Genomic DNA, 16,591 nt, shown 5'->3' on the forward strand with positions numbered 1-16,591 from the left:
TAATATAACTAATGTTACAGTTGCTGCTGTGAACAAGCTGAGAGGACGAGATGGTCCCAGAGCCAGCATGCCAGCTCCAGCTTTCGCTGCTAAAGCTAACATCACAGTAATGGCATATCTAGGCGTACAAGAATGTCCGTGGGCAGACCGTGAGATATTTGTTAATTTGACAAAAATACATGTATTGGATTAGAATCGCTTACCCCACATTTAACCCTCTTTCTGGAATGGTAAACCCAGAGTTTTCCCTCATCTCAGGCTTCCCTAAACCCCCTTTCTGAAACAAGGCCCTGGTTTGTTAACTGTTTGGTGAAGCAACAGATGGCCACACTATTTAAGTCTGTGTATAGACGGTGCCCTCACCTCCTTGCAGCTGATGCTCAGAGACTTGGCAATGACCTGGATGAAACGGCTGTCGCTCAGACAGAGCTTGGCTCCTGCTAAGTCAGCACTCATCTCACCTCGCAGGTTCTGAGCCATCATCTGGATAGTGTCACATACAAACACAGCTGTTCACTTTTTTCTTATTTACATTTATTCATTTAGCTGAGGCTTTTTTCCAAAGCAACTTACAATTGCCATATATGTCAGAGGTCGCATGCCTCTGGAGCAACTAGGGGTTAAGTGACGTGCTCAGGGACACATTGGTGTCTCACACCAGAGGCATGTGTCTTATCCACTGCTCCATCACCACACCCCATTGTTGTTGTTATTATCATCATCATCATCATCTCTATTGATGTCCTGTTACTCTAAAAAGCCTCTCTATGGAGAATAAAAGAAAGTGTTTATCTCACTTCTGAACATAGACACCAACCTTTTTCTTGGCAGCTAGATCAAGCTCTTTCTTGGCCAATACGTAAGACAGCTTTGATAGGGCAGCCTCTGGAGTCATGTCTCTACCAGCTATCAGCCCTGCATCCATTAACACCTGAGAAGTCATAGGGAGTGGGTGATTTGATTGATTCTCAAAAGTCAAAAATGTCAAAATGTAGTAAAAGTGGGTCACGATTGGATGTACTTTGCCGGTGGCGTAAGATGCAGACACAGTCCCCCTCAGACACTGGGTGCAGTTGATGATGATGACCCCAGAGTCAGTGGCCTTCTTCAGCTCCTCTAACAGGTCAGGACGGTTATCAGGGGCATTTCCACTGCCGTAGGTCTCCAGGACCACACCCTGCATGGGCGGCTGGAGGAAAGCCCTCACCTGGACACAGATATACCAAGGACTCACATTACAAACTCCCAAAATGTATGGCCAACAGGCTGCTCAACTGTGTTTAATCAAACTGAGGAATTAGTATTCCATGTCATTTTTCCTGCAGCATCTTTTACTCCAATGCCTGAGTCCATCCACTCTACTAAAAGCCCATCTGGTGCCATCTATGCAACCAGTATCTCAGTCACTGGTTGGCTGGCGCCAGTGGGGCCCTATACCACACCATTAGGCATGGCATATGATTAGAATGGCAGATGACTGAAATGGCAGGAAGGAGGGCAATTAATCTGAAGGTGTTAGCAAGCATAAAGTCACTTGGCAAGACCAAGGTCAGTTTCCATGAAATGTGAGAAGAAGGTGACATTAGAAGTGCCAAGTTCCGGCGCTATTTTTCTGATGTAATAAGCAGTTTGACAAGAAATGTTTGAAGCAGATTACCAGTGTAGCTGTCATACAGCAGAGGCAGTGGGCACACGAGGGCCTGGTGCCTAATCAAAGTGGTGCCTCATAAAGGCAGTTAAACGCTGTAAGGAAGTCTTGATAGCCGAGCTGGGCAGTGGGAGCAGATTGAGACAGTAAAGTCACTCTCCCAGCTGCCTCTGCAGGGGGAGGTGCAGCTAAATGTTACAGTATCTATGCCAATCCTGCCTCTTTACAGGGTGATTGGTCATGGCCCATAAGGCTTTTTCATCTTCTCTGGGCTGAGCTTTGATGGCAGTTTACATGACCGGGAAGGTAATAGAAGATGGGTAACAGCACAATTAAATTAAAGTTAACTATATTTTATTGCAGTTAGACAAAACAGTTTTGAGGAGTCAGTTACCTTTGAAGAACATATATTTAATTACATATTAATCCACTGAGAACACACACCTGGGAAACATTCTTGACTTAAAGATTTGCACCATGTGGGTTACATTTTTCATCATTTGACTAAATATAATTTAGTGTTGAATCTGTATAATTACCCACAAATAATGGAATGACATCAGATTATACTTGTCAGATAAAATGAACCTTATGTTTATGCGAACACAGCACTGTCCAGGAGTTCTTTCAAAACTAGACATGTGCATATATATTACATTTATCAGTTAAAATACAAAGTGAGTAAACAGAAAAAAAATCTAAATCAAAAGCAATATTCGGTGTGACCAGTCTTTGCCCTCAAAACAGCATCAGTTCCTCTAGGTACACTTGCACAAAGTCAGGGATTATGCATATCATCAGGTGTATGTAGAGCAGGGCGATATGGTCAAAAATGTTATCATGCTAAAATAAATTCATATCATTCGATGACGATAATTATCACAATAAATGTCAAATCATTATTTCTTTTTAGTTTAAAGGCTGATTTGTGCTCCTGAGTGAAATGTGAAAAAACCAGATGGTTAATTTTGGTTTTAAACTATTCTTTATAGTCAGAACATTTAACAAACACTTGATGCCAAACAGTGGATCACTTAACAAATCTAAAGGTAGAACATTCAAAACAATTAGGATAAAATCTTTTTTCAATAAATATGCATGAGTAAAATTAAGTAAAATCCGAATTCAGTCCCTTAACTCAACAACAAAATAAATATCTTAATAGAAAAATTTCTAAAAGTTCTAATTTGTTTGTGATTTAAATGAATTACATCAAAACATTTATTATGTTGTTACTGAGGAAAAATATATTGTGATAATTATCAGTTTTATTGCCCAGCCCTAGGTGCTCATGATCACCAATTCAATATTTAGGTTGAAACACAATCATAAACTGAAACAGCAGCGTAGGAGGTCTGTGAAGATTTGCAGGCGTCTAGGTCATAGTTATCCAAAGAAGGTTAAAATCAAGGGCAAGTAGACTTGGTTGAAGATACCTGACATAGACATTTTGCGTCTTATCCGAGGGGTTTCTTCAGTTCTGACTGACTGACTGCTACGGAGGTCATTATCAAGGTGATGGCTACTGCTATCGGTGATGGTTCGTTAGCTTGGCTGTTGTAACGAGCGATGTGGTGCTCGTAACAAGGATAGCGGTTTAACCCGAGACAGCCTAAATTTTTGTGAATGGACACAAAGCTGGAATAATCTTGGACTGAAACTGGACCCAGATGATGTGACCTCCATGTGCACATGTATCCCTACCATGGAGGCAGCAGAAAAGGACATGATTGCTACAAGACAACACCTTGAACACTCAGGCCAGACTGCTGGACCTCTGTCTGAACACCACCTATTTCCACTACAACGGGGGATTCTACATACAGAAGCATGGCTGTGCAATGAAAGCAGAGCCCTGAACTCCTTTAGAGAAACAGCACAGAGTCATGGGTACAGATATGTGGACAACACATAGGTTGAAATTAAAACCAAGGAAGTGCAAGCCCTCACAGAACATACAGTATCACCTCTGTGGACAGTAACATCAAGTTCACATGAGAGGATATCAGCAACAACAATTTGGCCTTCTTGGACTGTGCCGTACACATTAAAAGAGGACAGGAGCCTGCTTCACCCTAAAGACCACACACCCAAACACAAGGAAAGCAGTCTAATGTATGCTGTCCAATGCAGTGAGAAATGCATAGACTTATATAACTTCAAATTTTAAATATTTGGCTGCATAAGGGCTAGACAGCGGTACAAGAATGAGTGTCTGCAGGCACCAGTGAAGCATGGTGGTGGAGGTTCCTTGCAAGTTTGGGGCTGCATTTCTGCAACCAGAGTTGGGGATTTGGTTAGAATTAACGGTATCCTCAATGCTGTACAGGCAGATGCTTATTCAATCATGAAATAGCATCAGGAAGGCATCTGATTGGCCCAAACTTATTTCTGCAGCATGATAACAACCCAAACATACAGCAAAAGTCTATCTTCAGAGTAAAGAAGAACAAGGAGCCCTGGAAGTGATGGTATGGCCCCCACAGAGGCCTGATCTCAACACCATCAAGTCCGTTTGGGAATTCATGAAGAGAGAGGTGACTAAATCAACAGAAGAACTATGGGTAGTTCACCAGGATGTTTGGGCCAACCTACCTGCAGAGTTCCTTCAAAAACTATGTGCAAGTGTACCTAGAAGAATTGATGCTGTTTTGAAGGCAAATGGTGATTTGATTGAGATTTTTCTTCTGTCATTACTGAAATAATGAGCTGCTAAATTATTTTCCAAAAACAAAAAACCCACCTATTAATTATTCTGTTGTATGTAACATCAACCAAAGAGGAAGGACCTCTGGACATTAGGTGACTATGACAAAGACAGAGGCTCTGCTCGGGGGCTGAGCGACTTACAGTAGCAGCAGTGATTCCTGGGAACAGCCTGAGCAGGCCTACATTCCTGTTCAGCTCAGTGCTGACTTGAAACTTTGCTGTGGTGTTTGCCCTCCACACTGTATCCCAGTTGACTAAAGGAAAATATGGAGAAAACAGACATTTTAAAAGACTCTTCTGGACATTTGAAGAAAAGTGACAGATTACACTACTGGCTTACTTGTAATATCCACTTCAGCAGTGGCCAGAGGAGCCAAGTTAGGAGAGGAGAATGCGTTAAAACTCCCAGCATCCACCTTGGTCACACGGTTCCCTCTGTAGAGTTTGTTGTAGAAATACAGACACACCTGAATGGACACAAAGATTTATTTAATGCAGTTGCTCTTCTACTGAAACAAAATCCCTTTGACAGCACAGAACTTAACATATACATGGATGGAAACCTGCATACACATCTAAAGATGGAATCGCTTTATCTGAACTCATTACTAAATGTCTGTCTGACAACATATACCTATGTCAACATAGACAGACGTAGACAGCGCTTTTCAGTGTTCTTCCTGTTCTGGTGTTGTTCAGTATTGCGAAACATTGTCGTTAGAAAGCATTCTCATCAGACAAGTCGTTCAGGAGAGCTTTTGTTAAACAGTGTTGACACCTGTCTTTGCAGAGAACGGCGTGTTTACTCCACACATGAACAAATATACAGGTTTATAACATTATAGGGTTACTCATTTTCATGAAGTAGTTTACAATTAATTTGATCATTTATTAACACCACATATAACATCTTCATAATGATGACTCTGGTGATTATTTCCCCATTTAACTACTGGGAGCTGATGATGTTTTTGGTGATGGCTAAACATACTATAGATTTCATGTAGTCACTTGAGGTAATGCTATGTGTTTTATAATAAAATAATAATGTTTCATGTGTGATAAGTTTCCCCTTGAGGACAAAAGCACTGACGTAATAAAACTACTCTGATCATTTGGAGAGTCTCATAATTCCTTGGTTTCTCTCACATTCACAAATAGAGCGATGATTGACTTTAGTTATTTGAGGCTACTAAATTTCTCTGATTATCTAATATCATGTGGGTGAGTAGCATTTATGTCCAATCTCCATTTCCTCACCTCAGGAATGACAAACTGGCCAGCAATCAGCAGCGCTCCCAGCAGGTTGTCTCTGCCATCATTCCTCATCTCATAGATAGGTACCTGAAGACAGAACATCTTATCTAACGTCTTATCTTGAAATGGCAGTTAATACTTTAAAATGCTGCATACACATTTTGTCTTTTTGTTTGCTAGAGGACAGCAGCTCCTACCTGCGAGCCAGTGAGAATGATTGGTTTGCCCAAATGTTCACACATGAAGGACAGGGCAGAGGCTGTGTAAGCCATAGTGTCTGTGCCATGAAGGATCACAAAACCATCAAAGTCTTCGTAGTTTTTCTGGAGTCAGACAAGAAAAAAGGCCACATGATATGGATAATTTTAGATGGCAACATAAATACAACTATAATGTAATATTATGTATTGTAATTTATGAGCAATGGGAATATCATTGCTTTTAAAAGCATAAATCATGTGATGTTTATTGAGGAATGGGGTCATCAACACCCTAACACTGAAATGGATCCAGAAGCAAGTACCTCAATGTCCATTCCAATTCTACCCCAGTCGTCTGTGGTCATATTGGAGGAGTCTAGCAAAGGGCTGTACTCTAATATTGTGTAGATTATCCTCTTATTGTCTTTACTCAGCCTGGGGACAGAGAGAAGTTTCTATGAGTCTGTCATTATACACATACACACACACACACACAAACACACGTAATTATCATACATACAAAAACCAAAACAGGACAAACAACCCAAAATGAATCACTGGTTTCATTATCTTCGCTATGACAAATGATTGTTAGTCTTCATTTTGCTCATTTAACAAAGTTGGATCAAGTCCTGGTTAAATGTGAGAAGTGAGTTTAAGGAAGGATAGGGGGAAATGCTAAAAACCAAGCTGACTTTATGAAGCGAGACAAAGTCTATTTCGCTGGGCCTTCTGTCTTGGCAGCAGGATGCCAAAACCTGTTTCAGACACAGAGAGAATATTCTGGAAGCGTAAAAGGGAGGGGCATGGTAGGCATACGGTTAGAGAGCAGCACTTTAAAATGAGCCATTTTTCCTTTCCACAGTAAATGTTCTGTGGAGTTTTACCACTGTGTAATGTAAATACAGGCAAAGTTGAGCGACATAAGGAGGGTGATTTGATATATCTTGAGGGTTAATTTGGTGAGTCATTCCAGGTTACAGCAAAAGCCTGTGTTTCTTTTTCATTCCAATTACAAGGGTGTAGCAAAGCCTGTATGTATACATATTTATGTCGCCTTGAAGTGGAGTTTAACGCAGGCGTCCCACGGTCCCACCTGCGACGCCCCGCATAAGGCAGCGTGACTGGCTTAACAGCCATGGAAAGGTTTTTTTTTTTTTAATCTTCCCTTTAAAGAAACAGAGTGGGACACCCCCCCACATTTCCATAGGGCTGCCTTATAACACAGAGATAGGAGCTGAATGGAACAGCAGGGAGAAGATCCAGCAAGCAAGCCCCAGTCCACCCAACCAGGGGTCCTACAGACACTCTTCTAATTAGCCTTAAGTCCACACACGACCCTAGAACATATGTTAGTGATAATCTTGAGGCCAAAGTGCCACAAGAAAACACTATTCAAATCACCAATTATTCATCTATCTGGCAGTGTACCCTAAGGTGTAGAAAGGTCCACATTAGCATACCCATGCTAAGATAGCTTAAGAATAATAAATGTCTCTGTGTATATAAGTGTGTGTATATATGTATACATGTGTGCATGATTGAGGACTCAAGATGTGAAGAAGAGAAGGGCTGGAAGTGGGGGGCAATGGCCTTGTGGCGCTGCCTCAACATCACATGAATAAAGCTTTTCAATAAATCAATAAACTAATTCCCTACTTCAACACAGGCTGAGCATATCATCAACCATATGCTCATTAGACTTGCATATGAGCCTCTTTCAGTTGAAATTAACACTATGCCGACTCAAGGATGAGCAAATATTAAAACGTAAATTGTGCTGAACACATAAAAAAAAAAAAGGAAATTGAAAAAAGAACATGCTCACATATTCATGTTAAAACAAAATTTTAATATTATGTTAACAGATGTTTAATATTAGTCAAAACAAACTCATTGCTAATATTTAAGACATTTACCAAGCAGCTATTTAACTAACAGGGAGCTCTAGTGTAGTTGCTAAATGTGCGAGGTTGAAGACAGTAAAACTGAACAGCCTAACAAACAGATGCCAAACTGCTCACATACCCTCAACCTAAAGGCTTTCAAAAACCGTCTATCACCATCTGATGTACGGATCCCTTATCTAAACCATACATCCCGCTCCACCCTGCCACTCAGCAGACTTTCTGGTGCTTTTTTCTCGTATTGCCAAAGGCCGTGTCGGCATGCATTTCCTGCCAGGCAAGCATGCCCTAACATTCAGTCTTACGGACAGCAGAGACATCAAACCAGTCCAAGCGCAGTGCAGACACAAACAATGCTACCAGTACTACAGCACCCGTGAAATAGATGGTCAGAATGGGCCGTTGGCTTCCTGCAACAAAAGGAGTTTGTCATGAACACCATTACTTTTCTGAGTGAGTGGTTTCCATTCAGTCTCTGCTTTTTCTGATATGAAATGTAGCTTGCCCTGTATGAAGCCTATAGCACCAACTGTATTCTTATATAATGATTAAATTATATGATTATAAGGTGCAGTGTACATCTAACCTACCTTGCAAAAAGATCTGACAAGCATATATTTTATTATAATCCTCTCACAATGGAAACTATGTGATTCAGAACAATAACTTTACATTAGAAGAATTTTCTCACTTTGAAGATGTGTTGTCTTTAGGTTAAATGGAATATGATTGGCTTCCTTAGGTGTTCGGGTGATGGACTTTTTATTATGTTAGGCTTTATTATGCAATAATACAAGTATATGGAAAATGAAGAATACACTGCATGGGAATCTTAAAATTTATATAAGTGAACATCTTAAATTTGCAAATGACAATCACCTTTGTTGTTACTGTACACTGCTACCACTGACCTTACATGATGCTCACATGATAATCTTCCAAGTACCAGAAAATTAAATTTTAACTTTAAATATCAAGATGGATGTAAAACTGGTAAATACGGTTGATTTTAAGTGTAAACAAAAAGGTTTTTAAAGCATCTATAAGACTGCAAATATTGCACATTTAGTAAAGTGCTTGAATCCTTACACTGTGGACAAGAGCATGTGTGTTGAGTGTTGATGAGTGTGTAGGTTATTTAAATTCTTCTGAATAAAGTTATAGCTATGTGTTCACTGAGCAAGGAGGAATTCTGGGTGCACTTACGGCAGGACCAAGGTGTTCTCAGATGAATAGTAGTCATACAGGCTGGTGAGCTGGGCATACGTCTCATCGTGTAGGATAGGCAACTTGCACAAGCTCTTCCCGAAAGCATTGGCTTTTGGTGCAAGCACTGATGGTTTCCAAAATAGAAAAAAAACAAATTATTGAAATATTTCATAGCTTGCTCTCTGTGGGTTGACAGTTGACTGAATTGTATTGGGGTTTTCCAACACCATACGATAGGCCCATACTGAACCCTTGTGGTGAATGTAAGTAATGTAATTGTTCCACAGGCTGAAAAATCCATTTATGATATGATTCATAACATAAATGGCACTGAATTCATAGTTTTTAGTCTATTGAAATAGGTACATTTCTAAAATCTATTATAAAAAGTGCATAACTGAATATGCAGGGCACAGCACCAATGCTGCTGTAGAGCAGTGGTTCTTAAAATGGGTCTGGGGGCCCCCAGGGTCTTTGAGGGTGTTCCATGGGGTCTACAGCAAAAAGAGGAATCGTTTACTTACTATACTACTATAATTCAATCCACACGGTAACACAACGACAGAATGTATGACTATTTTGGTCATTGGTTTCATTTAACAGCAAAACTCCCTTTAAATAGGGTTCTGTGGTGTAATTTGTGTCAGCTTAGGGGTCCTTGATGTGAAAAAGTTTGAGAACCACTGCTGTAGAGGAGCTGTGGCTCTGTGCACTCTAAATGAACAGCAGCAAAAATACTTCACAACAATTTAAATGAGAGACGACACGTGGCGGACGACAGCCACATGACCATCAGCTCTGAAGAAGTCAACAGTTGACAGAAAGATAGGAGGACTTTAATAAGAGTAACAATAAAGGGAGGAATGGCTGTGCAATCATAACCCTAGAGCACACAAAGTAAACAGGTCCAAAGTAGACTCAAGGCATGTTTCTGTAACTGGGACTTAGAATAGGTTTGGTCATGTATTTTAAAAATTCCAGGACCCGCTGTTCAAGATATTTCACTCTGAACTCTGAGGTGTTAAACTGGAAGACTGAAGGAATGACACGATCATCCCTGGAAAGAAAATGGATGATCACAGTCTTTAAACATCACAAATGTGAGACACCATGTGTGCAGATAGGCTAATGGACCTACATATCCACATTCACGCAGTGTAAAGTGTGAATTAGCCCCATTTAATCCAATTTAGTGACAATCTATTTAATAACATTTTATTATATAGCATTGTCAAAGCAACGCTGCTTTATGGGGAGAGTTTCTAAGCAGAACCAAGAGGTATGATAACATCATACCTGTTTTAGCCTCTTATCATTGGCTTCCGGCCTGTTTTAGGATTGATTTTAAGATGTTATTGATTACTTTTAAGGCTCTCCATGACCTGGCTACAGATTATATTTTGGATCTTTTAATTTCTTATGAGCCTTAAGAAATCTTCAGGCATGGGTTTCCTGTCTCTCCCCGAGTCCAGAGCTTTTGCTGTCAGGGCCCCCGAGGCTCTGAATGACCTGCCCAACAAAATTAGGCTGTCAGAGTCGTTGTCTTCTTTTAAGTATCATTTATCAAAAAGCATATCCCAATTTTTATCTGAGCCACCTGTTCATTTTAATGTCTTACTTTCTAGTTTTATCTCTTCCTTCTTCTGCATATATATTAATGTTTTTATTTTCATGTCATTATAATTATTTTATCATTTATTGTGGTATTTGATTTAATCCTTGTCCCTGCCAGCACTTTGTTTTGTTAAGTGCTCTATAAATAAATGTTTTTATTATTACTGATTCATGCTACAAAGTACATAAAATATATTTTAATACAGGAAGTGAAACATTGGTAGAAATATTTTGTCCTAGCTTGTACTTGTACTAGCTGGTAGGACCTTTGAATGTTATTTTGACTGTACATGCTCCAGTTCCCCAATGTCATGTCAACATCTAGTTATTCATTGAGAGAGAACCTCTGATGTTGCTCCAACTAACTTGCATTATGCGGGGGCAGCAGTACAGTAGTGCCACCAAAATTCATCAAACTTAAATTAATTTCAGCTGGTTGTCTCCAGTGTGGGTTTCTTATTAAAAGAGATAAATGTTCTGGTTCTGCTTATCACTGACATGACGGTCCGTTTAACATTTGGCTTCAGGTGTCAAGGAGAGTCAGCTGATGTGTAAGTTACACCAAACACAACGTTTCATTTAGCTTGCAAACGAATATAAGCTAGCTGTGGCTGTGTGCAGGACTATTTTAGGATGCACGTGTATGTTGTTGTCACGTGGGGCTCACGCCATGCCTCAGGCGCACAGTAACATTAAAGCAACGTGCGCTAACATTTCTAAATCAAGCTACCTATCGTTAATTCTGCTGGCGAGCTGCCACGCTGCAGCTGCTCCAGGGGACCGGACAGGTAAAACAATTGCCAGTTAGCCATAGCTACCGTTGTCGTGAAGGGTCATCCCGATGGTTCCTCCGGTGTTAATAACCAGGACTCGCGCCTCGATGGCGGAAGGTGAAGTCGCCTGCTCAAGGGACTCAATTGAGGCGCAGCTCGTCAACTTTCTCCTTCGGCACGGATGAAGCTGAATACTTCGTGGAGGGCTGACATCATTACTTTCTATCTGATCCAGTTTTGATTGTGACAACGCACGGGCAAGGGATGTCAGGCTGTTGACGCTGGAGTCCGCCATGATGAAGTACCGCTGAGGCGGGGCTCTCTTAAAACCGTGTTTAAAACACGGTTGTCTTCAAGTGCTAACGTTATACGCTCCCTGAAACACAGAACCGTTTCCCAAGTCTTATATATAGAAAAGCAGCCGCCATTGTAACCACGTGATGCAGTACACGGAGAACAGAATCGTAGTTTTAATTAGAGTTTAACGTCACCTTCAGTACTTGACTCCTCCTCATTGAGGATGCTCTTCATAAATGTGTTCTTGGACTGCCGATGGATACTATCCAGTCTGACGTTAGTGATCTGGGTGTGGCCTCAAGTGCAGCAGACTTTATGGACAGTGTCACAGCAAATATCCCCTGCTGATTTACTTGTGGAAATATTTTACAGGCATTGTGTAGATTTCACGAGGTGGGGTTTTGAGTTCATGCATAGTGTGGAGGGGATTGAGGAGGCAGATGGGTCACTAGATTACACAGAAAAAATAAATAGGTTAGTTAAAGAAATGTGGCCAAATTCATGGTTAATGAAAGTCAGGTTTTTCAGTACAGAATCGTAGAGAAAGAAAAATGTACTTTTAAATGCAAGAGAAGAGATGCATTAGCTATATGCAGATTGAGGTTTGGGCACTATGGGCTGAGGAGTGGGCTGGCTTTGATTGGTAAACATCCTGATGGAAATTGTTAATGTGGAGACAAAGAAACAGCAAAGCATGTACTAGTCCATTGCAAAAACTAGGCTACTCTCGTCAAAGGAGGAAATTGGAGCAACTGCCTTTAATCTACATATAGCTGGAACAAAATGTAGAAATTGATGGAATATCTACATAATACTGGACTATATAAGATAATGTAGACAGTTGACATTGACAAAGATGTGAACAGCAAAGAATGGAGGGCAGCAATATGTCGTAGATGCATCTAATCTGCCAAATAAAATTTGCACCATTGAATGCATGAATTATGAATTAGTTATCAATACTATTAGGCCCTATATTTTAAAATTGGTCAAATGTATGGGGGGAGGGTTGATGCAATGTGAGTTCTTTATCTTTAAAAAAGTTTGGCCTCCAGAATCCAGAGAAAAAACTAAAGAGTAAAGTATCGACGAGAGTGAAGTTTATGAAACAAAATATGAGCTAAAAACAATGCTAAAATGAAAAGCTCCATAAAACAAGGTAAATTTATTCATCATATTACAACAGGGTTGTTAGTTTGTAGTTCCCTTTATGCTACAAAAACTATATACAAAAATTATAAGATGATAGACAGAAATAAATTCTTTTCATTTGTGCAGTCCTGAGGATGAATTTAAATTTCAACACTGAATTGATTGAAGTATTATCTGTGAGGCCAGAGCCTGATATAACTTTTCCCTCTGTGACATTGACCTCCATTATTTTTCAAAGTTGCACTGGGCAACATGTTTCTCCATTACAATGAGCCTGAGCACTCTAGTTCACAATTCATCCTTCCCACATACATCTCCCTGCTGTTAGAAATACTCACTAGTGTAGGGAAGCACTGTGAGACGGACTTGCATTTTTTTATGGAATGTGTTGACAATAACAGAAATATTGAGTATCACTAGCCTTATCCTTTAATAAACAGTGTACTTTCTGCAGCCTTATTTATTACTGTTCGCCAGAACTTGTAGACCAGAGGCAATAGCCAAAGAAATGAGAAGTACGGGGATAAATGAAAATTAAACTGGAAAAGACTTAATAAAAGGGTCAGGAAAAATGTATTAAACAACCACTGAGCCCAATTTCATTGCCAAGCTTTTATCTGAGTGTAAGGATTATCAAGATAGTACTTTCAATGTGTCCTTAGAAACTGGAGGGTAGTCCAAGCAGCAACTGCACACAAGTCAAGCCAGATACAAACATGTACATGTGACCGCTGAGGCAACTCCAGACCTGCCTTACCAGTCTGGCCTCATGTTTTGTTTGGTTTTGAATACTGGAAGATTGACCCTGGAAATGCTGGTGAACCATCAGAGTGAAAGGTTCACTTGTGTGCGCAGACCCCACATGACAAACATGATCAATATAAGCCCATAGAATATTTCCTTTATACAACATCTTTCCAGCAACAAACAATGATAATCCGAGGGGGTGAGTGTGACAGTGTATTACATTCAAAAACAGGTAATGATTAGCAACTGCACATATGTGTGGTAGAGATTGTTAGGTGGCTTACCATTTCCTTCAGGGCTTCTAAGGCCTCTATGTCTCCAAGCTTAGCAGCAGCACATGCCAATGGGGGAGTCAGGGCATCACGGATGGCTTCCAACTCCTACAGACATTCATGAAAAAACTGCTACTCTGAATTAAATCTTTTAAACAAGTTTTGGAATAGGCTTTTAACATTGTTGTGAAATAAAGTTATGAACCTGGTTTTATCATTTATTCATAACCATAAAACTTTCATGTGCTCTTCTCTGTTTAAATTAAGAAACAGTTTGAGTTTAGAATATCTGTCTCTGCCATATGCTGTTGTCCATTTGTGTTCCTGATGCATACTGAGGCCCCACAAAGAACCTGAAAATACCATGAAATTGTACTTGTTATACAGTTATGTCAGCATAATTGTAGTATGTTATGTTCTTCTGATAGCACAGATAGACAGTAGATGGGCTGGCAGATGTCCAATCAGAATGAAGATTTTGTCCTGTTTGCTATAAAAAGTTTACTGTGTTGAGCAACAGAGAGACACACCCTGACTTTCTCTTGTGGTAAGAACAAAGTCTCTATTGTACAATATATTTCAATCTTCAACCCGGCACTGTTTTGTGTATTATTTAATTATGTGTTGGGTGTTTACAGACGATTTCCACAACATTGTCTAATCATGACCTTTACAGAAATGTGCTTTGCAGTCAAATAAGGCAAAATTAAAATAGCTGGGCCCTGTTTAACAAACTCTAAGCATAACCCTGAGGTCTGAGTTGATTAAGCCTGAGACGGGAAACTTAAGAGTTTGATTCCTAAACAGTTGATCAGAATTAGTTCAATCAACTCACAGTATGTTCACTCTGAGCTATCATCAATGGATCTCCAATGCTATGATTCACCATGGCAACGGGTAAATAAAGAGCAGAGCCTCCATTTTACACAGTGACACTAGAAATTTGAGTGTGTGCCAACACGCAACATGACATTTATCTTAAAAACCAGGAGCGGAGTTACATTTTATTCAGTATAGTCTCATTTGTCATTTAACAGATTAAGTGCTGAAATCCTGTACTGTATGTTACATTTGATTTTTAAATATAGGCTATTTATTCAGCTGTAACTTGATAGGGACAAAATGCCGGTGGCAATAACTGAAGATGAAAATACGGATGAAACCGATAAGACACTCATGGACATATGTTTGCAAAGTCATAGTCCGACCCTGTAATAATTATTTTGGTGATTTGCAGCTGTGTCTAGGTTCTGACTGTAATTTTTTAAACGCCTATTATACATTTCGTGGCCTCCACGACTGGCTCCAGTCCGCCTGCAGGGCTCACCGTGTGTGTTATGTGGATAATTTTAATATTTTCTGGCAAAGAATGTCTCTTTTTAAGACAGCCGGACTTCACCCAAACAAACAGGGCTCAGAAATGTTAGCTGCTCACATACAGCATGTGGTGCGGTCCACACATGACTTACGTGAATGACTAATCATTCATGCAGCACACCTGGACACACCACCGCTCACTGAACAGATATCTGCCTCACTGCCACAAACAACTGTCTCCACCTGCTGGCATGTAAAGCAGTCTGCTCCCAGCGCTGTTCCAAAGACTTCTATTCCTGTCATCACATATAGACCAGTAAACCGAAATGTGCACATCCCACACAGAAATAATAGTAATCTCTTAAGGATTAGGACAACTGCACCAACTCCAGCACCCAGAACAAAGTCATTTAAAATGGCTCTCTTCAATATGAGATCACTTTCAAGTAAGATTGATTTATTAATTAACTACAATAACATGGTTAAGGATGCGAGAACACACTATTTTTTTCTGAACTCATTACTACACATAAACACAATCCCAGGTTTCTGTTTAAGACTGTGGATCAGCTGGTAAACCCAACCCCTCCTTGTGCCTCAGCTAGAAGTAATGATGACTGTGAATTGTTTTTATCTTATTTTACCAATAAGGTGGTGTCAATCAGAACCTCTATTACCCCCGTGGCCTCTTACTCAGAGGTTCCTCACCAGCAACAAGAGAGTTTTAACCAGTTTTATCCCATCGACTTGGCTGAGCTTTCAAAAACAGTATCACAAATGAGTGTCCTCCAGCCCACTTGATGTAATACCTACAAAGTTTTTACTGAAAGTAACAGATTCTGCTGGGCCCCATTTGATCTCTGTTTTCAACAGCTCCCTATCTACTGGTTGTGTCCCTGATTATTTTAAAACAGCTTACATGAACCCACTTTTAAAGAAACCTGGTTTAGATCCCTCCCTCCCACATAATTTTAGACCAATTTCAAAACTCCCTTTTATTGCAAAGATTCTAGAAAGAATTGTGTCCAAACAGCTGCTCACTGTACTGGAAAATAAAATATTTGAAAAGTTTCAATCTGGTTTCAGGAAGTACCACAGCACTGAGACTGCCCTGCTTAAAGTCACCAATAACCTTTTAATGTCTGCTGATGAAGGTATGTGCTCAGTCCTGGTACTTCTGGACCTTAGCGCTGCTTTTGACACCATTGATCAAAACATCATGACAGACTGAGGCACTGGGTGGGGATCTCTGGTACTGCCCTAGAATGGTTTTCATCCTACCTGTCAAATCGGAAGTTTTGCGTGTCTGTAAACAACTATGTCTCTTCGTTCTGTCCAGTTAAATATGGTGTGCCTCAGGGGTCGGTCTTAGGACCCATTTTGTTTTCCTTGTATCTGCTTCCCCTTGGACATATTATCCATAAACATGGCATTTCTTTTCATATTTATGCTGATGACACACAAATATACTTGCCCGTCAGATCCACAG

The 16,591-nt window shown here is 40.1% G+C and overlaps 1 protein-coding gene across 1 annotated transcript; it reads right to left on the reverse strand.

Moving 5' to 3' along the window:
* Positions 1–357: 357 nt before the first annotated feature.
* On the reverse strand, positions 358–11,802 carry LOC123964937 (60 kDa lysophospholipase-like; the record flags this gene model as incomplete). Its single annotated transcript, XM_046041586.1, has 10 exons — positions 11,363–11,802; positions 8,928–9,054; positions 6,138–6,249; positions 5,812–5,937; positions 5,618–5,701; positions 4,698–4,824; positions 4,499–4,611; positions 1,022–1,207; positions 818–931; positions 358–483 (listed from the first exon to the last, which is right to left on the reverse strand). Coding segments are annotated over exons 1-10 (1,365 nt in total), but the record flags the coding sequence as incomplete, so codon positions are not given.
* Between the last annotated feature and the right edge of the window lie 4,789 nt (positions 11,803–16,591).

The sequence above is a fragment of the Micropterus dolomieu genome, unplaced genomic scaffold (genome assembly GCF_021292245.1).
Source record: "Micropterus dolomieu isolate WLL.071019.BEF.003 ecotype Adirondacks unplaced genomic scaffold, ASM2129224v1 contig_6945, whole genome shotgun sequence".
NCBI classification, from domain to species: Eukaryota; Metazoa; Chordata; class Actinopteri; order Centrarchiformes; family Centrarchidae; genus Micropterus; species Micropterus dolomieu.